Raw genomic sequence first — 26,267 nt, 5'->3', positions numbered from 1 at the left:
ATGAACTTCTGGTTCATAACTGCATAGATTTCAATATTCTTCAAGAATGTGTAATATAACCCTGATAAGAAAACAGAGAGTTTCTCCAATACATGCTTCTAGCATGAAATATTAGTAGCGATATATATAAACCCTCCATCCTTTTCACTTAAAGTTTCAATGTGGTATCCATTAAGTCGTATATCTTTGAAACTAAGCAAATTTCTTTTGGATTTGCTAAAATATAAAGCATCATAGATACTTAATTTAATTCCGCTTGGTAACAAGAGTGTTGCTCTTCTGAAGCCCTCAATTATGTTTGCAAATCCTGACATGATATTTATTTTAGCCTCAGAAAAGGTCAAACTTGAGAAATATTTTCTATCCCGAAGGATGGTGTGCGTTGTTACACTGTCTACTATACAAATGTCTGCACCATTACCGGATATTGATGTCTCAATTTAGAAGTCCATCCTTAAAAAAAAAAATTACATTAGTAAGGATGTTTATAGAACTTCATCTTCATGATGTGGAACTTCAGGTCCATTTTTTGTCTCTGTTTTACAAACTTCATGTTTGTAATCAGTATTTAAAACTTCAAGTTCTAAAACGATATTTATTTGTGGAACTTCAAGTTCATTTATCATATATAAGATGGAAGCATAATTACTAACATTGGTTATCGAAAATTTAATAAAAACAGATCCAACCATATAGGTTGTATTTAACAAGAATAAACAGATGCCATGAAGGCAGTATTTAACAATAATAAATAGATCCAGCCATAGAGGTGAAATTTAATAACAATAATAGATCCGAACATAGAGGTAGAATTTAACAATATCACATAATTTATTTATTTAATTTTTTGGTGACCAGGGGTGTTCAAGCCAGCTTTTGTGCACCTCAACTAATCCCCGAGGACTCTGAAATTAACGATCGATTAAACTCTCTGTAACCACCCCTATTAGCAACTAAGAGGAATCGAATTCAAGACCTATTGATTAATACATTCAAGAGTCCATATCACCTCACCCAACCATCCAAGAGTGGTTAATAACACATATTTCATTAGTCACACAAATTATGTACATCAAAAGAAAATTAGAAAACTGCGAGCTTCCACTTCCAAATACATATTTTACTCCAACAAAACCAACATAAAGAGATGTCACATAAATATAATCAATTATAAACCTTTAATATCATTTCTTAAAATATGAGAATCCATATGTTAATACAAAGGCATTAGCTGCATGTTGATTTTTAAGTCATCAAAATCTCCCGAATCATTTATCAGTTTCTATGTTTCATTTCTTCTGTGTGCATATATAGCTTAAACTGATCGACTACACTTGATTTTTCTTGGTATAACTGTTGTTCTTTAACGTTGCTTGAGTGGTGAATGTGTTCAACAATGGCAAGGTGCTTACCATTTCCTCAACCGGACTACCTGCTAAATGGAGTGAGCCACGCCTCTCTTTTAGGGCATGCATGGCATTGTTTGTGAAAGAATGTATTGCTATATATAATCACTTTATGCTTACCTTTAATGACATCTACAGTTATTTTCTTACAGATTCAGAACTTTATAATAAATTAATGAAATGGAGTTTGATATATATAGGCACACTTGGCTGAATTTCTTGATCATAATATACATTAAATACTAATGCTTATGTGGGTGAATTATTCTTGTGTCATTTCTGGGTAAGTTGGATTTCATTGCAAATTCTGAGTTTCCATTAACCTGACTGAATGTGTTTTTTTTTTTTTCCTTGTATTGTAAAGGCCAGGAGAGAAGAAAGAGCAGCAACCGAGAAGAGGAGAAAGAAGGAGAAAAGGAGGAGAAAGGAAGAGGAGGAGGAATTGGAGGAAGGGGAGATTAGGGAGGAAAACTACTTTACTTACAAACATAATGGAAACATAAACAAAAGTATTGACTCTATTGGAGGATATGAAAACCAACAGCTAGAGAGGAGCAGTCTTACTGAGGAATTAAATCGGCCCATTTTCGACTTTCTACTATATGACTCTTCTGACAGCACTTGCAACATTAAACAAAAATATGGCTGTTGTTGCTCCTTTGCTAGGCCAAATTGTGTATCATCGGAAACTCGCTTGCAGTGTGAAAAGTCTCTATATAGAGAACTAACTGTGAATTGGGTACCTCTCAACTCTCACAAGGATCGCCTTGAGTTTGATGATCAAGAGTGGCTCTTCAAGAGAATGTTTTTCAAGAGTAATACGAGTATTGAAATCTCTAGTGCTTGCAATTACGATTTGCCTCAAGTTGACATATGTGCATTGCCATATACAACGTTATTCTAGATTTCTTAATATAAAATTGTACAGGTAAATTTTCTTAATATAGACCACCTCAACACTGGGTGCTATTTGTTTCCTATCTCTTTTCCTATGTACAAAACTACCGATACAAACATGTCTCACAATTCAAGTCTTGCGGTAAATTTTGGCTAAAAACAAGTGAAATTTGCGCATGAAAGTGATGCTAATTGAAGCTTGATGATCTGCTCCATCTTCCTTTCAAGTAGTCCTCAAAGGACAAAATGTTGCTTCTGTCAAGACTGCTAAATGATGTTGAATCATCATCAACATCAAGGAATGCTAGTCCCAAATGTAACTCTGCACTTGAATGTGGATAGACTTCATCATCATTAACATCCTGGTTATCTAAATCTTCATTTTCTTCTTTGATTGGTGAGTTCACCCACTTAGCAGAATCTGTGTCACCTTTCAGGAGATTCAGAACCTGGAGGAAATAAAAGTGCTTAGAAAGTTTCACCCTGACACTAACTGAAATATTTCCAAGGTAAGTTCAACAATAATACTGTTGAGACTTTAATGGAATTACCTCTCTCATTTTGGGGCGAAGTCGAGCTGCCCTGGTGATACAACGTGTAGTTGCAAGAACCATTCTCTGCATTTGGACTTCATTTATTTTTCCTTTCAAATTAGGATCAAGTAGGTTCTTCACATTCCCATTCTCTATCATTGGCTTAGCCTGAATCCAGATGCTTGCAAGTGTTGGTATTGGACATCACTAGTAAAAAGTTGAAGATATTTTATGTTTTAGAGAAGGCAACTTACCCACATAACCAAGCTCTCTTGGCCCTTGGAAGCTTCAGAGCCAATAGGTTTTCTTCCTGATAACAATTCAAGTAGAACTACACCAAAAGCATAGATATCAATCTTGTCACTGACTTTACCGTACATGAAATATTCAGGCGCAAGATACCCAAATGTTCCGACCACGTCTACTTCAGTCAGATAGGATGAACTTGTCGGTCCCCAAATAGCAAGGCCGAAATCAGATAGCTGTCACATTGAAACCATAATCATGATGTAATGAATTTGTGACAAAAATTTCTAATTGAACAATTGTAATTATAATCTGCAATGGTCTGGTGTAGTACCTGAGGCTGAAATCTGTCTGATAGAAGAATGTTTGAAGTCTTGACATCACGATGAATTACAGGCCTTGAACATTCATTGTGCAGGTAATTTAATGCTTCAGCTATCCCAACAGCTACTTTAAATCTCACTTCCCATGACAAAACTTGTTTATCCTTAAGCTTACCTGCACATTAACTCGGATTATTGTGTTTTAAAGCAATTTTTGTCAAGGAAAAGGAAATTATAGACCTCATTTGAAGCTGTACCATGTAAGTATTCTTCTAAGCTTCCTTTCGACAAGAACTCATAAACAGAAATCAGATCAGTATCTTCAATGCAGACCCCCAGCAGAGGAGTGATATGTCGATGCTCCACCGATGAGATGATATCAACTTCACGGGCAAAATCCTTCCAAGCTTCTCTGGATGACTGCATAATCTTCACTGCCACACGCTTGCCATCCGGAAGAATCCCCTTATACACGCGGTTACACCCTCCTTTCCCAATCATGTTTTCTGTTATTTTGAAACGGGAAATTAGAAAGAAAAATTATGCATAAGAAGTATAAAGGAAAAACTTGGTACTGTTAGGGACAAAATTAGAGGTAAAAACCTGAGGAGAACTGAGAAGTAGCAGATTTCAGAACCTCATAACTGAACCATTTAAAGCTAGATGAGTTTGTTTCGAGGAGAATCCTCAAGCCATCTCGTAGTTCATCTAATGAACTATGCCTAATACTCTCATCCACAATGCAACTCATCTGTCTTTCCAAGGGCGCCTTCTCTTCAATAGTCGAAAACCGAGGACTTTGCTGCGGGGAACGATCAGGCAAGTGCATAACCCATTGTACCACAGACAAGTTCCTAGCAAGCTTCGCCTCCAGTGTTCCTAAACTAGCTCTGGCTAGCAGAGGCCAACCAGGTCTATGTTCCATAATATCCTCCGCTAAAAATGAAGATCTCAAAGACATCCTCCTCCGATCATTCCCGAAACTTATACTTCTGTACTTGGAATCTGTATCACTGTCTCTTGTTTCATCTTCTGAGTTCAAACACAGTGCAAAACTGGACTTCTCAGTATCAGCTTCAGAATCACCAAATTCAGAATTGATTTCTCTAGGACTAATATTTTCAGTTGAGCAAAGACTTGGTCTTGGATCTCCATTGACACCTGATATAATCAGAAAAACTATTAGTACTTCCGATCAATCTACTTTAGGATTTTTTTTTTACCATGACAAGGATACGAAACCTGGTAGTAGGTGATTGTTTTTGCCCTTTCCGAAGACAATTTTCCCATTGTGGATGGCCAAAACATCAGTGGTTGGAGGCAATCTTTTCGTGCAATATCTAGCTGGAGAAGACCAACGACTGAAAATGAAATCTGTTTAGAGTAATCAGAAAAGAATCACACAACATGAAAACTAATGCAAAACTTAGAGTTTCTATCTGCCCCTACCCAAGTTTATTTCTCCTGCTCATCCCCACAACAAGGGCTATAGCAGCATAGTTTTTTGCCTCTCTAACCAAAATTCTTCGAACCGAACTTCCTGAAAAGATTTTACCTATAAGGTCTACCTGAAACTCATATATTTGACACCATAATCAAAATTTTCATCTTTATCAAACACTTTCAAATGATCATAAAAAGAAGCACAATCACAAACCTTTCTGGCAGAACATAGGCCTTTATATACTTCTAAATAAGTATCCAATAACGGCTTACTCTTTGAAGCTTGATCTGATTGACACATAGCAATTCCAATTAAGAAACAAGAAGCAATCAGTCTTAATTGATCAACTACTAATAAAAAGTTGTAACAACTCACCGGAATTTCGACAAACATGAATGGCAACCACACAATCTCCTGGTTCAGCAACTTTCACAAGTGCCCAGCTGAGAAGATCTCTACTATAGTTATCGATTCGAATCCCAACCAACACATTCCTCTTCTCATCTGTCTTTATCACCTCCTCAACAGGCATTGTTTTTATTTTTTATTTTTAATCACAAAACCTCAATGTCTATCCTATAATTTGCAGATAATCTGCATGCTTTTCCTCACCTACAATCTTCCCAGTTCTTGAAACGATCATCTCATACACTGCAACAAGAAGAATTTTTAAGAAATATAATACTCCACCATTTAGTCCAATTGCCGAGCACTTTCAGTCACCATTTATAAATTTTAAATCAAACCCATCAACAGATTCCCTTATAACAACCAAAACTCAAAACTTATAAACAAATCCGATTAAAGTACACATGCGGTCAGTGAGATTAAACTTTAAAAAAATCCCACAAAATCTTTGCTTTTGAATTAAAAAACGAAAACAAAAACTCGTTAAAAACTTTGAATCAAGAATAAGTTAAACGCCAGAGGACAAATAAACTGTACCTAAATTTTGTAACCATTGTTCCTCTAGACCTAGCGCATGTTTTTAAAATGAAATTGCCGCCAAAGATTATCAACTCACCTACTGCAACTAATGTTCAACAACTGAGAAACAGTATTTGGAGAAGATAAAAAAGAAATTATTTAAAAAATAAAAAGATGGTGCTTTAATGACGAAACAAGATTAGATAAGCAAATGGGTTTAATTTTTTTTTATAATTTGAAAGAAATTAAAAAAAAAAAGGAATTAATGAGAAGAAAGTGTCGGCAACGAAGAGATAATTTCCACAGAAAGTGAAAAGAATTTTTTAGTGGGTTGAGCTTGAGCCTATTTTGTTTCAAACCGTTAAAAACACCGGCAATTTTCGCGGGAAACCTGTGTTATCCGGTCGTTTTTGGCACACTTTGAGGGGCATTAAATATTTTATCACCGGTTATTGCGGGTTGGCCGAGAAGATTATTTTAAAATAATTTAATTGTAATTATATTTTTAATATATATATTAATAAATAAGAATATTTTTTCATTATTTTATAAATTAAAAAAAATGAATTTTTATACCTCAATTTGATCGTTGACATCTTTTAAAATTTTTATCAGAAATTATCTTTTAGATATTCCAAATTTTTTGAAGATCTTTCTAGAAAAAAAAAAAAAAAGTTGGATTATTTTAATCAAAATTAAGCAATTAAATTATATATAAAAAAAAAAAACCCTTAATGATGATTATATAACCTTTTATTTAGTGGGGTCAATTTGTTTATGATGATCATGTCTTTAATTTCTTGATGAAGCAATGGAATTTGTCCATGTCTTTTATATAAAATAAAATTATTAGATAAATCTTTATTAAAGCTGAAAGGTATGGTCTTTGGGAACCTCAATCACATAATAATTAAAATTAACACATAGATTTGTTAATTAATTAATTACTGCCACCTTAATTTAATTGGGGACCAATTTTAAATAAATATTGGGGTAGATATTTGTGGTTAAAAGACAATAAACTAGAATATTAATTATTATTTAATTTTCCTATTTTTGGGATTAATTACCATCAATTTGTTGAACAAAAGATGACCCTTATTTGAAAGACAAGTGCTAACAACTTTGGCATACTTTGACTGTATTAATTAATTGGTCATAATTAATTCTAATTAATTACTAATCTCCCACTTTGAATTAGTCCTATGTCTTCTTTTTGTCCCGTCCCACGTGCAACCGCCACCTTATTAACCGACAAATTGATCGTAGAATGACACGTGTTAAATATCATATTTTGTCACATTTGGATGAATGATTAAGCAATTCTATAATACAACATGTTTTACAAAAACAAAAACAAAAACGAAAAAACAAAAATGGCAACGTGGGGAGGCTTCATGCCTTCATTGACAATGTTTTCAGAAAACAAAAACTATAATAAGGTCAAATGTGAGGCCAGCTGCCACACCTTCTATTCATAAAAATATATATCAGCGTGCATCAGCCAGACTGGAACTATTCGATCAGGATATTGAAAGCAAGCTCTGAGCCATGCATTTGGGTTGAAAGATCATCATGGACGCCTGTAAAGTTTGCAGAAGTTGCAGTTTGTATAATAAACAAATCATCATTAGTATAATAATTAAGTCTTTGATCGTTTTAATTATTGCAGAAATCATATGCAATTTGTGTAAGCATATTCGATGTATCAACCACTGTGATTCGGTAGTTGAGCGACAGAGCTAACTGAAAATAGCAGAATGACAGTGACTCCAGGAAAATTTTAACGGGGAGTGGACAAGCTTTTCTTCAGTTTCTAGAAAATGAAAAAGGGTCTCCTCCCTGTAAATTCCGACATATTTTAAGGTGGTAAATTTCTTTCTTTTTTTTTTTTTAATCACCGGAGGTGTCCAGGTCAATTTGCACGCACCTTAACTAATCTCTCGAGGTTCTGAAAGTCCGACTGAATAATCTTCTAGTGACCACTTTTATTAGCGTTGGGGGAACTTGAACTCAAGAACTTGGATAATCTCTTTTTTTTTTTTTACCATCGAGCCTCCTAGTGGTGGTTATATATGATATAAAGTTGACAATTTAATGCAGCAGTTTTGGTTCAGATTATGACCCTGCACCACATCAATTATAGACCACATTTTGGATATAAAGTATGATTGGTACTATATGGCAATTTAGATATTGGTGATGCTATTATTATGTAAGTTTTCTGCAGAATATAATAATTCAATGGAGATGGCTGAATCTGTGATATTGTCAATTATATGAAGTCGTGGTTGGTAAGTTGGTATTGCAAAATCAAAACCTGAAATTAGAAGAAAGGGAAAATTTTGACGTGAAGAATGGATGAAACGTCAGAAGGAAGGCATGGAGTCCTGTCAAAGTAAAACTTGAGGAAGAAGAGTTTGAATTTACTTGGAGAGAAGTATATTTTTGAAGTAATTTATAACTTGAGCTATCCTGAATGTGATGTTTTGGGAGATTTTAATTCTTTCCTTGACTTACTGATGGGCCATCATAACTAATCCAATAATAAATCAACATTAAACTAACAAATAAAGTACTTGTGACAGGTTAAAAAGAATGTCAATTGACTGGTTGAAGAGAAGTGCCTCAAGTTGACTGAAACTGATATGGGGGATAGTAGAGACTATTAGCTCTACATGTAGATATAAATTAGCTCACCAGTTGATCAGAATTTGTAGAGTGCACAAGTTAGAAAAATAGTGATTAAAAGATAACAATGATTCATGATATGGAGAAAAGCAATAAAAAAGAAAGATTTAACCAACCCTTAGGTAGTCAGGAAGTCAACTGAGACTCTTAGTTGTATTACTCAAGAGGTTTTGAGTTTGATTCCCCTTGATTGCTAATAAGGGTAATCACTGGAGGATTATCCGATCATTAACTTCAGAGCCTCAGGTGATTATTTAAGATACATGCAAGTTAGCTTGGACACCCCCAGTTACCAAAAAAAAATATAATGATAAATAAATATATAGAAACAGAAGATTTGCATAGTCTTTGATAAAGAGAAGAAAAAAAAAAAGAGAAGTAATTGGTCAAGCAGGAGAATGTGGCTAGGATTTTGGTTCCAACTGGATTGAAGCATTATCAGGAGAAAGAACACAAGGTAAAATTACATGGGCTGGAGAGTCATTGATGAAATTTCTAAACCCAGATACATAAAAAGTGAACAGAGTTTAAAATCATTTGTAATAATCTATGGAAATAACTTGCGACTCTACTAAACTTTGCAGTATTTCATTCTTACATTGATCATGAATTCCTGTGAAATCCATCATGATTCATGCCAGGGACTTTGATATTATTTTCTTAACATATGTTTAGATACCAAAATGTTAACAGAATCCCATGCTGCCAGAGCCAAGATTTGGTTTCTTTTTTGAACATGAACTTGGAAGTTCTTAGGAAATGGGTACACCTTTTCAGAAAAAAAATGATAAATTTTTTTAAATAAATAATAGATTATTACAAGCCTTTTAACTATATTGCAATTATTTTGAATGCATACCAGACTGGGGCCACTGAGCAGTGTTTTACATAGACAGCCAAAACTTGAAAACATAAGTGGTCAAGCATTTTATTCCTGAAAAGACTCAGATTACAAGTCCTGACCATAGAAAACTTGAGTCATATCAATGGCTGAGCAAGGCTGTGGGACTCTTTCAACTGTTGGAAAAATTCGGAGACAAATTAGGGTCTAACCCATGGCATACTTTTGGGTCCAGCTCCGAGCTGTTGATTCATACTTGACTTTGTCACTCTTGCACATATGAGCAATCTCAGGAACAAGCGGATCATCAGGATTTGGGTCTGTTAGTAGTGAACATATAGAGAGCAAAACCTGCAGAATCACTCTCAACATATTTCAGATTTCTAGCACTTAATTCCTTTAATTTATAAAACATACTCAGGCTATGTGATACATAAAACATGATTATAACTTAACGTTTGAATGCTGTCCACATCTACTAACAGGACTAAAATATTTACGTTACTAACTAGAGTTCTTCAGCGTTATCACCTTAGATATGGTGAGTGCAGGGCTCCATTGTTCCTTAAGTATGTCCAGGCAAATGTTTCCATTGCTGTTAATATTTGGATGGAAAACTTTGGTTCTGAAAGCAACCTACAGAGCATTCATTAAAAGGAAGAGCTCAGGGTGATGCTATACAAATAATCAAATCTGCAGAAAGAAGAAAGACTTAATAGTATATGAATTAAACCTTTGGAGGTTTGAAAGGATAATCAGGTGGGAAGTGGATTGTCACAAGGAAAACACCTCCAGCATAGGGACTATCATTTGGGCCAATGATGGTTGCTTGCCAATGGAACATATCCTCAGCGACAGGACCTGAAATGAAGCATTTTAAGCAATATTTAGCTAGTTGTTATAATGAAGCTTAATCCGAATTTTGCAAGTTCCGGTACCTGCACTGCATGAAGTTGGTGGATCTCTCTGCAGGTCCTTGAGTTCCTTCAAAATTCTCTTTGATGCCATCGAAGCAATAACAGTGTTAAGATGTTCTGAGACTTAAATTTGGAGGTTCAAGAGGGAGAATGGGATTATGAAAGAAAGGAACCAAATCTATGCCTGAACTTGCAAAAGGGTAGGGTGCATGGAGGTGTATTTAATGGTGAAACTGCAGGTTGCGGAGAAAATGGATGTGAATTGCAGAGGTCCACCAAAACTTTTTAGGAAAGTGGGCACGGTATAAATTCCATGGAAACAAAAAGGTAGCAAGCAAAGAATCATGGAGTTTTATAAATGTTAAAAAAAACTTGAAATATATATGCTACACGGTCAGTTAGACCATAGAAAGAAAGTCAATTCATTTCCATTGGCCATTCCTGTTCTCTTTTCTGGGTCAGCCATTTCATTCCACAAATATGAATATCATAGATGCTAAATCAAAAAAAAAACACTGGTTATATAAAAATTGGATTCTTAATTTTGATTCGGATTCTAATATTAAGGTTTACTTGAATTGAATGGCTTAAGTTTCAGCAAAATGCCATTAGGAAGTATCCTAGAAATCACTATATTTACAGCAACTTGACAACCAACAATCCCAAAAGAAAAATATTCGTGCCCAGCTAATTAGCTAGAACAGGTTACCTTTTGAGAATCTTGGAAAGGTATGAAATTGATGGATATAATAGAAGGGCATCACAGATATTTGATTAAAAAAACCTTATAAAAAAGAAAGAGAATACAATGTTCTGCCACCAAAAATGTTCTACAGACCCATAATATCCTTTCATGTATATAATGACATTCTGTTTCTCACCCTCCTGCAACTTCGAGGAAAGGCACATGATAAAATGACAATTTTTAGGCGAGTAATTTAAACCAATGTCTTAAAACCCAACCCAGGATGAAACCCGGCAATGTTTCTGGGTCCCAGATTGACCGGTTTTACCGATTTGACCATTGGTTAAATTAGCTAACAAAAAATTTTAAAATTTAGCAAATACACCCCTAAAAATTGTTAAGTCTCTATAAGTTTGAAATTTAGCAAACACACCCCAAATACAAATCGACCGACAACTAGATGGCCACGACGACACCCCAAATGTAACCTCAATCGTCCCTTGGGTCCACTCACCTGAAAATCTACCCAAGATCTGGCTGATATCAAATCGATTTCGGCCAAATCTCACCAACACCAACGTCAATACTTTAGGCTAGATCTCACCGACACTGGTGTCGACAACCCTCCCCAACACCTCGAAAATACTCTCTTCTTCCTTCCAACAGAAACCCACCTCACGTCACCCCGTCAGCCTCGCCAATCGCCGGTTGTTGCCGCTGCCAGTATTTTTCGATTTTCGATCGATTTACTCATTGAAAATCAATTTCATCACCACCATTACACTCACCAACACTTTCTCTTCAAAAGCCCCAACATCCCAACTTTCAATTGTTAGCCAATCATCATCTCAAATTCTAGGGTTTGGGGTGAATAGGAATAATGTAAAGGCTTTCGAGTCCTAGTTAAACCGTTAAACCAACCGGGCCAGGGTTTTAAAACAGTGATTTAAACATGGTTCAAGGCAAACAAAATAGATTTAAGTTTCTTAAATTGTACTCAATCAGTATCAGATTATGAAACATGATATACGAGGAAACAGTTCGCATATAAGAGATTTTCCTCATTTTAGTTAATACAACATCATATTACACCTAAAGAAACAAAGAGGTATGCATGTTAACAAACACAATGTGAATTATTAATATACAAATTGAAACACAACCCAGAAAGTGAAAAATACATGATATGATGCTTCTAGATAGCCCCCTAGTTCAGTCAGTTGAGACTATAAACCTCAGTCGGCTTCTTCCTCCACAAGGGAAAAGACGAGAAAAACAATGAGGGTGAGAAGAAGGATAAAACAGCTAACTGGTTATGCTTTGTCCATAGAACTCTTCTTGTGAAGAATCACAAAATAGAGCAGGCCTTATGTGTCTTTCTCTTCTTTTTCTTCTTCTGCTTTGGTGGCTGGAGAACCACCTTGATCGCTGCATCAAAGACAGCTTTCACATTCTGGAAATGTAAAGGATAATCAACATAAATAAGGTCAATTATAAGGCAATCACAAATATCTCATGATTTATAAAGATAAGAATAAAGTGCATATACCTGTTGTGTTTTTGAACTACACTCGATGTAAATAGGAGCTCCAATCAGCTTTCTCAATTCCTCCCCCTTCAAAGCAAAGTTACAAACAAGATGACAAAAATCAAGGTGAAGAATTCCAAAAAATAATGGTTATTAATATGGGAAGCAACAGCACATACCTGGGCTGTAGTAATGGGCACTGCACCAGGGTGGTCTAAAAAGAATTGCTTATCTTCCCGAAGATCTACAAAAGAAGAGAATTAAAACCAATATATGAGATGAAAATACAGACTCTAACAACTGCAAAGAATACAGCGTCATTCAAAAGGTAAGCATGGAACTGTTATCCTAATCATATTAAATTAATAATTAGCAAGTAAATCAAGCACATCAACAATTCTGAAGAGTTTATTAAAGGTTGCTATCACTGTTCCAGAAGAGAGTAGAGTGATAATTCTGCGAGAATATGAATACAATGCATAAGAAAAAAATTAGCAAGCAATATCCAACCTAGAAAAGAGATGATGATATGTAAAGTCTAATGCTTTCTATCGCTATTAAAGGTACAGACAACCAATAGTAACAGCTAGTAACGTAATCTTAACATAGACGAAATCGGAAGTAGTGATATCTAACCAAGCTTTGTCCCAACAAGAATAACTGGAACACCAGGTGCATAGTGCCTCAATTCAGGAATCCACTGCACATTCAAACACAAAATATAAAGAATCTATTAGCACATCACAATCAGATATCATCTATTAAAACAACAGGAAACAAACTTCTACAAATACATCCAGTCTTACTTTCTTAGCAACATTTTCATAGCTGGCCTTGCTAATGAGGGAGAATGCAAGCAGGAACACATCTGCCCCGCGATAGCTCAAAGGTCTTAATCTATTGTAATCTTCCTGGCCTGTAAGACAAATTAAAAACATTAAAACCATGATAAGAAGTGACTTATAAAGAAGAAGAAAAACGGACTTACCTGCAGTATCCCATAACCCTAGATTAACAGTGCTTCCATCCACAACCACGTTTGCGCTAAAATTGTCAAAGACAGTTGGCACATAGTCCTGTTGGCCAACACACAGCAAAGAAGAGAGAATTTTCTATGTTATAATCAATATTAGTGGTCATATTAACTGTTACAAAATCAAGTCCAGGAAAGGAGGCAGTAGCAGAGAATAACATCCATAGCAGTCAAAGATCAAACATCACAATAATACATCAGTAGAACCTTTACACAAGGAAATTAGAATTCCAGCATTTCCACTTTTACCATATTCTAGGAAGCACACAGAAAGTAATTTATCATCAGCTAAGAAATCCATCATTCGCAAATACCATGTTCTGAAATGTTTTCATTTAATCTTTTGATAAAATGCACCTCCGGTTGCTTAGTAAAAGAAAAAAATAGAAAGAAATAACTTTTTCTTATTAAAAATAAAAAAAGACCCTTCTTGCATAAGATCTTTCATTTTATGAGCTTCACAACACTATTTCACTGAATAAAAGCAAGGTTAACATTTACTCTCGAACAATAAACTAAACAGAGGGATAAAAAACCAAACGGATGAAAGCACCAGAAAGTCAACCCTGATCAAGCATCTTGCCTTTAAGTATGGCTAATTAAACTACAATAACATACTAAAGAAACCAAAAAAAAAAAAGCCTCAGTACGCTCATTTTAAACAGGAAGTTATCTTCAAAATTTAAGCCAAAAATCAATATTCAAAATTCCACACTCGTACTGTTAATAAAAGAAGACACAATATAACACTTCCTCATCAAAGCAATATAGTAAAAAGTCAACCTTTCTGTAACCAAAGCTAAAGAAACCCTTTAATTAACTCATTTAAGAAGTAAAAAAAAAAAAAAATACCCAAGAAAGAAATGCAAAAATCCATTATCACTAAACACTACTTCTGCAACACTGCTGCAGCAAATCACAGTAAAAATCAAAAGTTTCCGTCTGTTTCCAAGAAAATGAGCTAAGAACAAACAAAAGGCTTTAGAAAAAAAAAAATATTGAAGCTTAAAAACTAAAACCACAACAGAAGCAGAGAAATTGGTCATACAAAGCTAAATATTTTCTTTTTTCTCTCTCACATTTTCTCGGGAACCAACAGAAGCTTTAAATTAGGTTACTAACCGTAGGAAAAGTGTGTGCTGGTGTAGGAAATAAGCATACAAGTCTTGCCAACGGCCCGTCACCGACTGTCACGCACTTTATGAACCTCGACGCACTCATTTTACGCCACGTTTATAAAGCTCAGTGTCTCTTCACTCTTCTTCCTCAATTTGTTGGTCTGTGCTTAACTAAAAAAAAAAAAAAAAAACCTAATTTCAGTGCAACACTTTTTGCGTACTAGCACAGAGCGACAGAAAGGAGCGTTTTGCGTTTTGGCTAAATGTTTCGTTCTTCTTGTTTCCGTTTTTTGTTTTGTTTTTGAAGGTGGGTATGGGTGGGTACTAGAGTGACAGCTCTCGCCAGCTACATATTGATATCTAACTATCACAGTCATGCCTCTCACAAATTTCTGCCCTTTAAGTTTAACCTGTATTTACTATTTAACATCACTTTTAAAAATATATTTTTCAAAAACTGTTTTATGCAACAAAAACAAAAATGGGTTGATGGTAATATTTTTTATAAGTTTTAAAAATCTTATTCTTGAAAACATAACATTTGAAAATGTACTAGATATTCATTTTTTATTAATAAAAATTTAAATTATACTTTTCTAATTCTGAATTTTAAGGTTTGAGACTTAAGACTTCATTTTTTTTATTAAGAAAAAAAAAAGATTTTTCAAAATTAATATTTGGGGAAGGTTTATGCCTCATTTGAAGGACAAATCCTGAATGCTGCCAATTGATAGATGGATAAAACAGGTTGAATATTGCATGTGACCCATGAAAGTATTTTCGGGTCTAATCTGAAATTAGCATTTAAACATTTTCGAATGACAAACACTTTAGCCACTAAAATTAACTATACGCAAAGATTTTTGTTTTCGAGTTCCAAGAAAAACAACTAGCGGTTTACCAAAAAAAAAAAAAAAATAGCATTTAAGGTTTTTAAATTTATATACTGTTGGGATATAATTGAAAATGATTTAAAGGAGACATTTTTCTTTGGTATACCTCTCAATAATGATTATAAAAAAAAAAATTCATTTTCTTCTGATATTTAATACAGAAGAGGTAATCCTACATGTGGATGTAAATAAATTTTTAGCACCCGAATGCCAATGTCTACTGAAATTAACCTTAATGGCTATAAGCCTTTAATGATAGGCATATATTAAATTTAAATCCCATATTTAATATAATTTGAAATGTCCTTTTCAAATTAAGTCTATATAAACCTATTAATCTAGTAAATTAAAAACAAATCTAAAATTTTAGATCAAGATAGTACTCTAATAGTAATAAAATATGTTGAATTATTTGAATGTTAAGATCAAATGGGTAACACCACAAACCTAACAATCTTAAAAAAAAATATCATGTTCTAAAAAAACATTAAATTTCTTCTGTTGGGTAATAAAGATGATGGGTCCTTTGATGAGATGGGCATCAAAGTAGCCTTAAATTTATATGAGTAGAATGCATAGGTATGTGTGTCCAAATTGATGATGATGAGAAGGATGGTAATAATAATTGTGACACAAAATGTGAAAAAATTGCTACAAATAGTCATTTGTACAAACAGGTGGTGGGTGGTTGAGTTTAGCCTTCTTCATGAAGCAAAGAGTTAATATGTGGGGATAGATTTGAGTCATTGGCTTTCAAGTTGAGTCACTAAAGTGAGGGAGCCACTTATATGTGGGGATAAGATCTGAACCCTGTCAATCGAAAACAACCTCATAGGGGAAATGCTTTCTATCGCTATTAAAGGTACAGACAACCAATAGTAACAGCTAGTAACGTAATCTTAACATAGACGAAATGGGGAGTAGTGGTATCTAACCAAGCTTTGTCCCAACAAGAATAACTGGAACACCAGGTGCATAGTGCCTCAATTCAGGAATCCACTGCACATTCAAACACAAAATATAAAGAATCTATTAGCACATCACAATCAGATATCATCTATTAAAACAACAGGAAACAAACTTCTACAAATACATCCAGTCTTACTTTCTTAGCAACATTTTCATAGCTGGCCTTGCTAATGAGAGAGAATGCAAGCAGGAACACATCTGCCCCGCGATAGCTCAAAGGTCTTAATCTATTGTAATCTTCCTGGCCTGTAAGACAAATTAAAAACATTAAAACCATGATAAGAAGTGACTTATAAAGAAGAAGAAAAACGGACTTACCTGCAGTATCCCATAACCCTAGATTAACAGTGCTTCCATCCACAACCACGTTTGCGCTAAAATTGTCAAAGACAGTTGGCACATAGTCCTGTTGGCCAACACACAGCAAAGAAGAGAGAATTTTCGATGTTATAATCAATATTAGTGGTCATATTAACTGTTACAAAATCAAGTCCAGGAAAGGAGGCAGTAGCAGAGAATAACATCCATAGCAGTCAAAGATCAAACATCACAATAATACATCAGTAGAACCTTTAAACAAGGAAATTAGAATTCTAGCATTTCCACTTTTACCATATTCTAGGAAGCACACAGAAAGTAATTTATCATCAGCTAAGAAATCCATCATTCGCAAATACCATGTTCTGAAATGTTTTCATTTAATCTTTTGATAAAATGCACCTCCGGTTGCTTAGTAAAAAAAAAAAATAGAAAGAAATAACTTTTTTTTATTAAAAATAAAAAAAGACCCTTCTTGCATAAGATCTTTCATTTTATGAGCTTCACAACACTATTTCACTGAATAAAAGCAAGGTTAACATTTACTCTCGAACAATAAACTAAACAGAGGGATAAAAAACCAAACGGATGAAAGCACCAGAAAGTCAACCCTGATCAAGCATCTTGCCTTTAAGTATGGCTAATTAAACTACAATAACATACTAAAGAAACCAAAAAAAAAAAAAGCCTCAGTACGCTAATTTTAAACAGGAAGTTATCTTCAAAATTTAAGCCAAAAATCAATATTCAAAATTCCACACTCGTACTGTTAATAAAAGAAGACACAATATAACACTTCCTCATCAAAGCAATATAGTAAAAAGTCAACCTTTTCTGTAACCAAAGCTAAAGAAACCCTTTAATTAACCCATTTAAGAAGTAAAAAAAAAAAAAAATACCCAAGAAAGAAATGCAAAAATCCATTATCACTAAACACTACTTCTGCAACACTGTTGCAGCAAATCACAGTAAAAATCAAAACTTTCCGTCTGTTTCCCGAGAAAATGAGCTAAGAACAAATAAAAGACTTTAGAAAAAAAAACATTGAAGCTTAAAAACTAAAACCACAACAGAAGCAGAGAAATTGGTCATACAAAGCTAAATATTTTCTTTTTTCTCTCACATTTTCTCGGGAACCAAACAGAAGCTCTAAATTAGGTTACCAACCGTAGGAAAAGTGTTGCTGGTGTAGGAAATAAGCATACAAGTCTTGCCAACGGCACCGTCACCGACTGTCACGCACTTTATGAACCTCGACGCACTCATTTTACGCCACGTTTATAAAGCTCAGTGTCTCTTCACTCTTCTTCCTCAATTTGCTTGGTCTGTCTGTAACTAAAAAAAAAAAAAAACCTAATTTCAGTGCAACACTTTTGCTCTAGCACAGAGCGCGACAGAAAGGAGCGTTTTGCGTTTTGGCTAAATGTTTCGTTCTTCTTGTTTCCGTTTTTTGTTTTTGTTTGAAGGTGGGGTGGGTACTAGAGTGACAGCTCTCGCCAGCTAATATTGATATCTAACTATCACAGTCATGCCTCACAAATTTCTGCCTTTAAGTTTAACCTGTATTATTTACTATTTAACATCACTTTTAAAAATATATTTTTCAAAAACTGTTTATGCAACAAAAACAAAAATGGGTTGATGGTAATATTTTTTATAAGTTTTAAAAATTTATTCTTGAAAATGTACTAGATTCATTTTTATTAATAAAAATTTAAATTATCTTTTCTAATTCTGAATTTTAAGGTTTGAGACTTAAGACTTCATTTTTTTATTAAGAAAAAAAAAAGATTTTTCAAAATATATTTTGGGGAAGTTTATGTCTCATTTGAAGGACAAATCCTGAAGCTGCCAATTGATAGATGGATAAAACAGGTTGAATATTGCATGTCCCATAAAGTATTTTGGGTTATTGATTAGCATTAAACATTTTCATGACAAACACTTAGCACTAAATTAACTATACGCCAAGATTTTGTTTTGAGTTAAGGAAAAAACAACTAGGTTTACAAAAAAAAAAAAATAGCATTTAAGGTTTTTAAATTTATATACTTTGGGATATAATTGAAAATGATTAAAGGAGACATTTTTCTTTGGTATAATCTCAATAATGATTATAAAAAAAAATTCATTTCTTCTGATATTTAATACAGAAGAGGAATCCACATTGGATGTAAATAAATTTTTAGCACCCAATGCCAATGTCTCCTGAAATTAACTTAATGGCTATAAGCCTTTAATGATAGGCATATATTAAATTTAAATCCCATATTTAATATAATTTGAAATGTCCTTTTCAAATTAAGTCTATATAAACCTATTAATCTAGTAAATTAAAAACAAATCTAAAATTTTAGATCAAGATAGTACTCTAATAGTAATAAAATATGTTGAATTATTTGAATGTTAAGATCAAATGGGTAACACCACAAACCTAACAATCTTTAAAAAAAAATATCATGTTCTAAAAAAACATTAAATTTCTTCTGTTGGGTAATAAAGATGATGGGTCCTTTGATGAGATGGGCATCAAAGTAGCCTTAAATTTATATGAGTAGAATGCATAGGTATGTGTGTCCAAATTGATGATGATGAGAAGGATGGTAATAATAATTGTGACACAAAATGTGAAAAAATTGCTACAAATAGTCATTTGTACAAACAGGTGGTGGGTGGTTGAGTTTAGCCTTCTTCATGAAGCAAAGAGTTAATATGTGGGGATAGATTTGAGTCATTGGCTTTCAAGTTGAGTCACTAAAGTGAGGGAGCCACTTATATGTGGGGATAAGATCTGAACCCTGTCAATCGAAAACAACCTCATAGGGGAAAATAAAATTAAGTCAAACATGGTATGATAAATAGGGCAATTGGGTTTGGTCAGCATGATCTGGTTTTCTGGGTTGTTGCTTGACACATCACACTAAAGTGACTCTTGAACCAGCTAATTTTTTCTGTGAAAAAGTGGTTTGTTGAGTGGTTAAGGGTTACTTCACTGACCCACATAACCATTTTAATTGGGTATGTCCATATCATCACCCATGACATCTCAACTGAAGTGCAAAAATTTTAAGAAATAGCAAATGGTTTTTAGGTCCACTGCAGCAGCAACTCAAAAAGCAATTAGTGTGAACCCTTTGACCCCTAATAAATAAACAACCTGTTATTACATTAATTTCATGCTAACAACAGCCTTTAAAGTCAAGCAATTAGGATCATCATCAAGGTTGCTTTCACAAAAAAATCAGCCAATAATCAATCTCAGAAACCAAACCGTCTGGACAAGACCTTAACAATGGTGCAATTGTCTATAAGAAATAGTGTAATTTGCAACTTTCACTTCTAGGGAAACAAAGTCTAGGGTCCATATGTGTTTAGTTGAGGAACATGTTCTACTCAATTACTTCATGGACAAGGCGTTTAATTTTTTTTAATAATCACAGACTCAACAGTACATTAATTAGGCCAACTAAATACATAACAAAATGGCTGAACATTTCAACAGCACATGGAGTAGCACCAACTCCATGTGCATGGATCACCAACCTTCCTACTACTGTCTTCTCATTTCAACATATCTCAACCTGATTCTTCTAAGATGCCATGGTCCCTCCCTACCTATCTATCAGCTGCTATCAATTTCAAATGAATAATGTAATTCTAATCCGAATAAAATAGGCACATAAAACAGATAAAATATGTGTACTCTAGATTATTTTGTTATAAGTGTATGGCTTAACAATAACATGTTCAAAAATTGAAATCTGCAGAAAGTTAAGCTATACATACCTCCATGCTCTGTTATGGTGGCATCCCTCACAAGATAGTAGGATTCTCATGACTATGATGTAGATTTTATCTCGAGATTACAAGATAATTATCAAGTAACTTTCTGAGGAAAAAGAAAGTCAAATGTAGGAATCATGATAGAACCATATTATTATCGTGGATCTCCTTTTTTTTTTTTTTTTTTTTTTTTTTTTTTTTTTTTTTTTGGTCTTCTTTCGTTCATCCGTTATGAAGCATAAGAGGAAAGCAGAAAGGTAAACTTCATGATATTCTTCACATGGTAAAACAATTCCTCATGGAGCACAAGAATGGGAAAACATACTAAACTGTGTCATTTCTTTACTTCTAAAAAAAAATTCTTGGGCTGGACAATCAAATTGTTTGAGGGGGTTAAATAAATCTTAAAGAAATATACAGCGTCCAATGTTTCCTTAAATCATAAAGAATGACAATCAGGATAATCTTCCAATCAAACAGCTCTGGACTTCAACTTGCTCAACTAGTCTGTGCTTATCACTACAAGCTCTTCTCTGCAGAATTAATTACCATAATTAGACATCAGAACTTACACCTTCAATCCTGAACTGCATCATCTGGGGTCCTCAAAACTTTGACCAAGAGAATAATCACTAGTAGATAATTCCTCAACAATTAGGCACGGTTTTAAACCATAAAAGACAACTTACTAAGTTGTGATTTAACTTCCCTAAAATAGAACTGGTGCAGCAAGGTGGTGAGGATTAACAGGAATACTCAAATTTCTTCGTCTGAACTAAAATAGTTTAATTCAATCATCTTTCCTGTTCCCTGCTTAGTTTTGTCCATCAATGCTTGGCCCACATCAGTTTTCTTTCTTTTGGTATCTGCTTGTTGCTTTACAACAGATGGATTCGGTTTTGCAGTAGATGATTTCCTGAGGTATGATAGATAAAAGTTCAATTCCATGGAAAGAAAACCACAACTGACAATCATACCACAACCTTTTGCTAATTTAATATATGATTTACCTCTTGTCTAAGCTAGTTTTTTGTTGACCTGGCATTATAGTTTCGGCCCTTGCACTTTTTGAGCCCATTTCCCCTGCAGCTACAGAGTAATATACATCAGCTCAGGACAATCACAGCCAGAATAAAGCAGAAGAGAATTGCAATCTTATACCTGCGACTTCATTAAGAAATCTTATTCCTTGTGAATGTATATTTGTTGTCACTTTACCTGCATTGCTGATCATCAACAACATTAATCAAACCCATTGACAATGATTGGAGAAGACTTATTTGCATTTAAAGTGGATATCCCCATGATATCTATGCAAACCTTAAAGCATTTCTGAGTGCTTCAACTGACAGCAACTTCACTGGCTTCTTGGACTTAGTTAAATTTGATCTGTCAGCTAGAGGGTCAACCATGTAAATGCCTTCCGGCTTGTAAGGATCCCTAAATGCTGTTCTTAAGTTCCTGAAAACAAACAATCACAAACTGGATGCATTTAGGAGAAATAACTAAATATAGTGAGCACTGGTAAACACTAGACAGCAGATGACTCAGACGATGCCAATAATTGATCACCTACCCTCCCTTCAATTCAGTTCGCATTGTGGAAAATTTATCTGATGTTTTCTGTACAAAAGTAGTCATTAGCAAATTTACTCTAAAGATACATTGGTCAAACAAGAACAAGGATTTTGACAATCATTCTTACCACTTTATGATATTTGCAATATATTCCTTTACGTCTGAAACAACAAAATGACTCAAAAATCAAATCATCAAAAAGACATTTAAGCTAAAGATACCAGGGAAAAAAAATTCCTAAAAGAATACAGAACCATATGAATCAATTGTTATGAAAATTTGTATCCAGCTGCTTACAGAAAAATAATTGACCAACTAGCATTTGGATGATACAAGAGATGAAACTCATAAAAATATAAGAATTCTAGGAAATATCTCCATATTCCTAAAATAATACAGAACCAATAATTCAGTCTATGGTAACGCAGAGTATCCATGCTTAGATATTGTAAAAGGTCATGAGCTTTACTTACCAGGACAGAAGACTCAACATCTTGACATTATCTCTCTACATATCTATTATTTTAAAGAGAGAATATATAGAGAGAGTACATTGTTTTGCAGGCAGAAGCAACAAATAAAATCTGTAAGAACCAAATAAATGAAAGACGGGTATCATCTTGACTTGGTTCTGATTTCTCTATTTTTTAAGAATACCACTTCTCCTACGCATATCGAATAGAACTTCTTCATGTAAAACCTGCTTGATTTAGATCAAAAGAATCGTACAGTTTATGAAAGCATGTGCTATGGTTCGAATCTGTAGTCAATCATATTTATAGGAGCAATTGACAATTGAATCCAATTTTTCCCATTAATTTCATATCCGTAATAGTGCAAAAGGAAGCCCCAGCTCCGAGTTGTTCAAGAATAGTGGCACACTTATTCACTTAATAATGAGATGATTGTTCTGATGTCCATTATCCTAAAAAAGTAATCATCTCAACCTTAGCTCTACTATAGTTCATTGGCTATATCCAGTTGATTCAGCCTTTATGTTCCTTTCAATCCCAGAAAAGCCTTCATATGTCCAACAGTACTTAAAGAGCAATGTAATCAGCGAGTCGCAGCATGGAACTTAAGGTTTTGCACCAATCTGTTCAATTCTACTCTGGAAAACATAGCGTCATGGACAGTCAAATGGGAAAAATCACTGAAATCAAATTCGAGAGTAAAAATATGCGAGGTCTGTTTTTCAGTCATCCTGATTAGACCAAGCACATTGTGTGAAACCTATCATAAAAGTCATATCTTCTAAATTGCAAAATACTAACTCATCATCCGGTAATCTTATCTTAAAGACAGGAAATAAATAGGTAGTTTTAGAAACATAAAGTCTACATAACCAAAACCACTTCATACCATAAGAGTATGCAAAGCAATTGCTGTGGCATGTCATTCTAAAATAAGATAATTCAAGGAGTGCCTGGAACATACTTATTTATGACAACTGTACACGCCATTCCATCTTTCCTTTTCCCCTTGCAAACCCCATAGTCCACTGAAGTACCCATCTTAAGGATTTGACTTGGAGAGGTCACAGTCAAAGAAAAACCTGGTCCCTGCAATAACAAACATAGATTTTCATTATTTTGATGAAATATTAATCAACATAAACCTATTAATAAGTAACAAGTTGATACCTTGGTGTCTCTGCGTACAGTACAATAAAACAGTGCAAAAACTGTTCCAGCCTGCTCTTTCAAGTTCTGCTGATAAGCATCACCAAACAAAAATACAGATATGGTATTCTCATCTAAGCACCCAATTTTCCATATAGAATAGTTCTTCCCGATAGAACTAGTCTTTGGATAGCCCTTCTCAGTCAACACTCCAACAGTTGCCCAACAACCTGAAAGAGTGTCTCCAGCCAACAAATTCCTACAAGAATCCAACTTATAAAATCACTACAACATTGAAATTTAATACAATATTAAGTTTCATTCATCGACCAATTTGGGAGCAATTTTTCACTAGTAAGAGCAACATCAAAGCCAGAAAATAACTACCAAGAATTTATCAATTAACCATGGTTATATATGTAAACATAAGAACTACAAAAAGTACTTTATAGTTGATAATCGAACAAATCGGATATCTGAAAAGCGCTCACTAAGCTCTGCAGGGGTGACCACTTGGCTCCTGAAAAGAATTTAACCAGTTAGAAAATTTTCAGAATTGCTTCATCTACTCTTTACAAATTTTTAAGTTGCTGAGAAATAGACACTGAAAAACAGAAAAAACCTTTCATATTACATTTTAGTTTTGCTTTCAACTACATGACTCGATTATTTTTTTTATTTAAGCCAAATCACTTGTAAAATTATCAGCTAAGAACTAGTTCTTGCAAACCGTAACCTAAAACAATAACTTCTACTTCTTTTTTCCTCAGCAACCAAGAACAGCATGAAACTTTATTGTGAAGAGTATTCTATGATTGTTTTAAGTGGAGTTGCACTCAGTTTACCTAATTCGTAGCCCGGAAAACTTCTCAACCTCGGGATTGTTTAAGTTCTTTGATTGGTTCAACTTCCCAGATTTCTCAACTGGTTTTGGCTCATAATCAAGACAGTCTTGCACAACATTTCTAAAAGCAGACATGTCCACTTGACCTCTTTGCCTTGGAGATCCATCATCAGACAGGTACCCTACAAAATTCGATACACATTAAGATATACCACATAAAATTTACAGAGAAACTCATTCATTGAGATTTATCTTCACGCCTTAATTATTATATATAAATAAAGATTAACCAATTTCATTGGTACTTAATTTCAAAAGAAGGGAGTCCATCTGTGATCAAGTCACACCTAGAATGAGATAGATAAAATTTTCCATAATTTTTTAAGAAAATAAAAGGAAAAACATACATGATTTTGATGAAATAAAAATACCCATGTACAAAATAATTATAGAATTAAAACTCCAAAGTATTGCAAATTGGAGCGAACAAAGAACTACCCAGATCAAGTCACATGGAAACAAAGAGAACAAGGATTGAAAAACTATAAACCAGACGAAATCAATAAATAGCCAGATAGATTTTTCAACCAATGGGTAAAATTTTATCAATACTACAGCTTAATTGCTACAAAAATGAGCAATGAAAACTAAAAGCATAAAACAAATGAAACAGTACCTGGTGAAGGAGAAGCAGGAGGAGTCTCCAAAACCCTGTCTTGAAGAGAGAGAAGGAGGTCAAGATCATCTTGGTGTCTTGACATGTTTATGCAATTAGTGAAGAAATTCACTGTAAGATGGTTGTGTGTTTCGTTTTTATTAAAAGCGAAATAATCAAATAAATGAAAATTGTCTTTTTTGTGGCGGGAGAGTTTAATTTGTTTTTGGAGGGAATTATTATAGTGAAATTGATCGGATTTTCATGGGTTTTTTAGTAAAATTAAGACTTGGAGGGTTTTTAAATTTCCAAAAATCCTTCTTTTTTATTTTTTAGGACCGAAGTGTCCGGCCGGTTTGATTTTATGCGCATCTCAACTAATCTTTAGGGTCTACTAAACATTTTCAGGATCTATTGAACATTCTACAAACTTAATGGGCCAAGTAAGTCATAAATGTAGTAGTTGTCACTTAATGAAACTCAAACATAAGTCTTCTAGGTAACCGAAGGTCTTGCCATCTGGCCACAGTCAAATAGAAAGATTAATTGAGATGCGCACAAGCTAGCTCAGATACCCAATTACCAAAAAAAAAAAAAAAATCCAAAAATTCTTGCAAATGTATCCCATGCCACTGTATCCTGGTCTAGCATATTATCTAGAGAATATCAATTAGAATCAATCCTCTAAAATACACTATCTGATATATTGTTAGTTTTATTTTTATATGAAACTTAACATTATCCGTAAGGGTGTTCAAAATATGTTTAAATATATATATAAGTTTGATAACATATAACCATTTGTGTTATAATGATATTAGTCTAACCTTATAATCTTTGGCTTTAAGGGGCGTTTGATTGGGGATAATGTGGGATTACTGGAGTTATGTCATCTTATATTACTTAATTACTACGTTAACGGCCAGATCGATGGTCGTTAATGACCAGATCTTTGGCCGGAAATGACCATATGATGAACGGAGGCCATTTCCTGCCTTCCGTGCGCTGTTAGGTTG

The 26,267-nt window shown here is 34.0% G+C and overlaps 4 protein-coding genes and 1 pseudogene across 5 annotated transcripts; all 5 read right to left on the bottom strand.

The window, feature by feature from the left end:
* Nucleotides 1-2,068: 2,068 nt before the first annotated feature.
* On the bottom strand, nucleotides 2,069-5,867 carry LOC116124165 (probable receptor-like serine/threonine-protein kinase At5g57670). Its single transcript, XM_031409880.1, has 11 exons — nucleotides 5,795-5,867; nucleotides 5,225-5,500; nucleotides 5,063-5,136; nucleotides 4,855-4,973; nucleotides 4,648-4,766; nucleotides 4,009-4,566; nucleotides 3,663-3,911; nucleotides 3,417-3,580; nucleotides 3,091-3,318; nucleotides 2,855-3,004; nucleotides 2,069-2,752 (listed from the first exon to the last, which is right to left on the bottom strand). Exons 2-11 carry the CDS (start codon nucleotides 5,379-5,381, stop codon nucleotides 2,492-2,494), a joined length of 2,079 nt encoding a protein of 692 aa, XP_031265740.1. The 5' UTR covers nucleotides 5,382-5,500; nucleotides 5,795-5,867; the 3' UTR covers nucleotides 2,069-2,491.
* A 3,370-nt stretch (nucleotides 5,868-9,237) lies between these two features.
* LOC116124150 (ubiquitin-conjugating enzyme E2 28-like) lies at nucleotides 9,238-10,475 on the bottom strand. The gene is made up of 4 exons (XM_031409862.1): nucleotides 10,247-10,475; nucleotides 10,042-10,169; nucleotides 9,840-9,944; nucleotides 9,238-9,659 (listed from the first exon to the last, which is right to left on the bottom strand). Exons 1-4 carry the CDS (start codon nucleotides 10,314-10,316, stop codon nucleotides 9,516-9,518), a joined length of 447 nt encoding a protein of 148 aa, XP_031265722.1. The 5' UTR covers nucleotides 10,317-10,475; the 3' UTR covers nucleotides 9,238-9,515.
* A 1,391-nt stretch (nucleotides 10,476-11,866) lies between these two features.
* Nucleotides 11,867-14,925, bottom strand: LOC116124195 (annotated as a pseudogene).
* A 1,428-nt stretch (nucleotides 14,926-16,353) lies between these two features.
* On the bottom strand, nucleotides 16,354-18,109 carry LOC116124196 (rac-like GTP-binding protein 5). Its single transcript, XM_031409900.1, has 4 exons — nucleotides 17,937-18,109; nucleotides 16,770-16,857; nucleotides 16,588-16,697; nucleotides 16,354-16,481 (listed from the first exon to the last, which is right to left on the bottom strand). Exons 1-4 carry the CDS (start codon nucleotides 18,033-18,035, stop codon nucleotides 16,413-16,415), a joined length of 366 nt encoding a protein of 121 aa, XP_031265760.1. The 5' UTR covers nucleotides 18,036-18,109; the 3' UTR covers nucleotides 16,354-16,412.
* Nucleotides 18,110-20,903: 2,794 nt separating this feature from the next.
* Nucleotides 20,904-25,357, bottom strand: LOC116124153 (protein MCM10 homolog). Of its 2 annotated transcripts, none has more exons than XM_031409864.1 (11): nucleotides 25,273-25,357; nucleotides 24,598-24,778; nucleotides 24,198-24,272; nucleotides 23,774-24,011; nucleotides 23,568-23,692; nucleotides 22,258-22,291; nucleotides 22,129-22,175; nucleotides 21,873-22,013; nucleotides 21,714-21,778; nucleotides 21,563-21,641; nucleotides 20,904-21,468 (listed from the first exon to the last, which is right to left on the bottom strand). In XM_031409864.1, exons 1-11 carry the CDS (start codon nucleotides 25,355-25,357, stop codon nucleotides 21,309-21,311), a joined length of 1,230 nt encoding a protein of 409 aa, XP_031265724.1. In that variant the 3' UTR covers nucleotides 20,904-21,308. The 2 variants fall into 2 exon arrangements, with proteins under 2 accessions (XP_031265724.1, XP_031265725.1); XM_031409865.1 differs by having other exon boundaries at nucleotides 21,563-21,635.
* Between the last annotated feature and the right edge of the window lie 910 nt (nucleotides 25,358-26,267).

Source organism: Pistacia vera, unplaced genomic scaffold, assembly GCF_008641045.1.
Source record: "Pistacia vera cultivar Batoury unplaced genomic scaffold, PisVer_v2 Contig150, whole genome shotgun sequence".
NCBI lineage: Eukaryota > Viridiplantae > Streptophyta > Magnoliopsida > Sapindales > Anacardiaceae > Pistacia > Pistacia vera.
The sequence above is the reverse complement of the archived record's forward strand: the minus strand, read 5'-3'. Positions and strand labels throughout refer to the sequence as shown.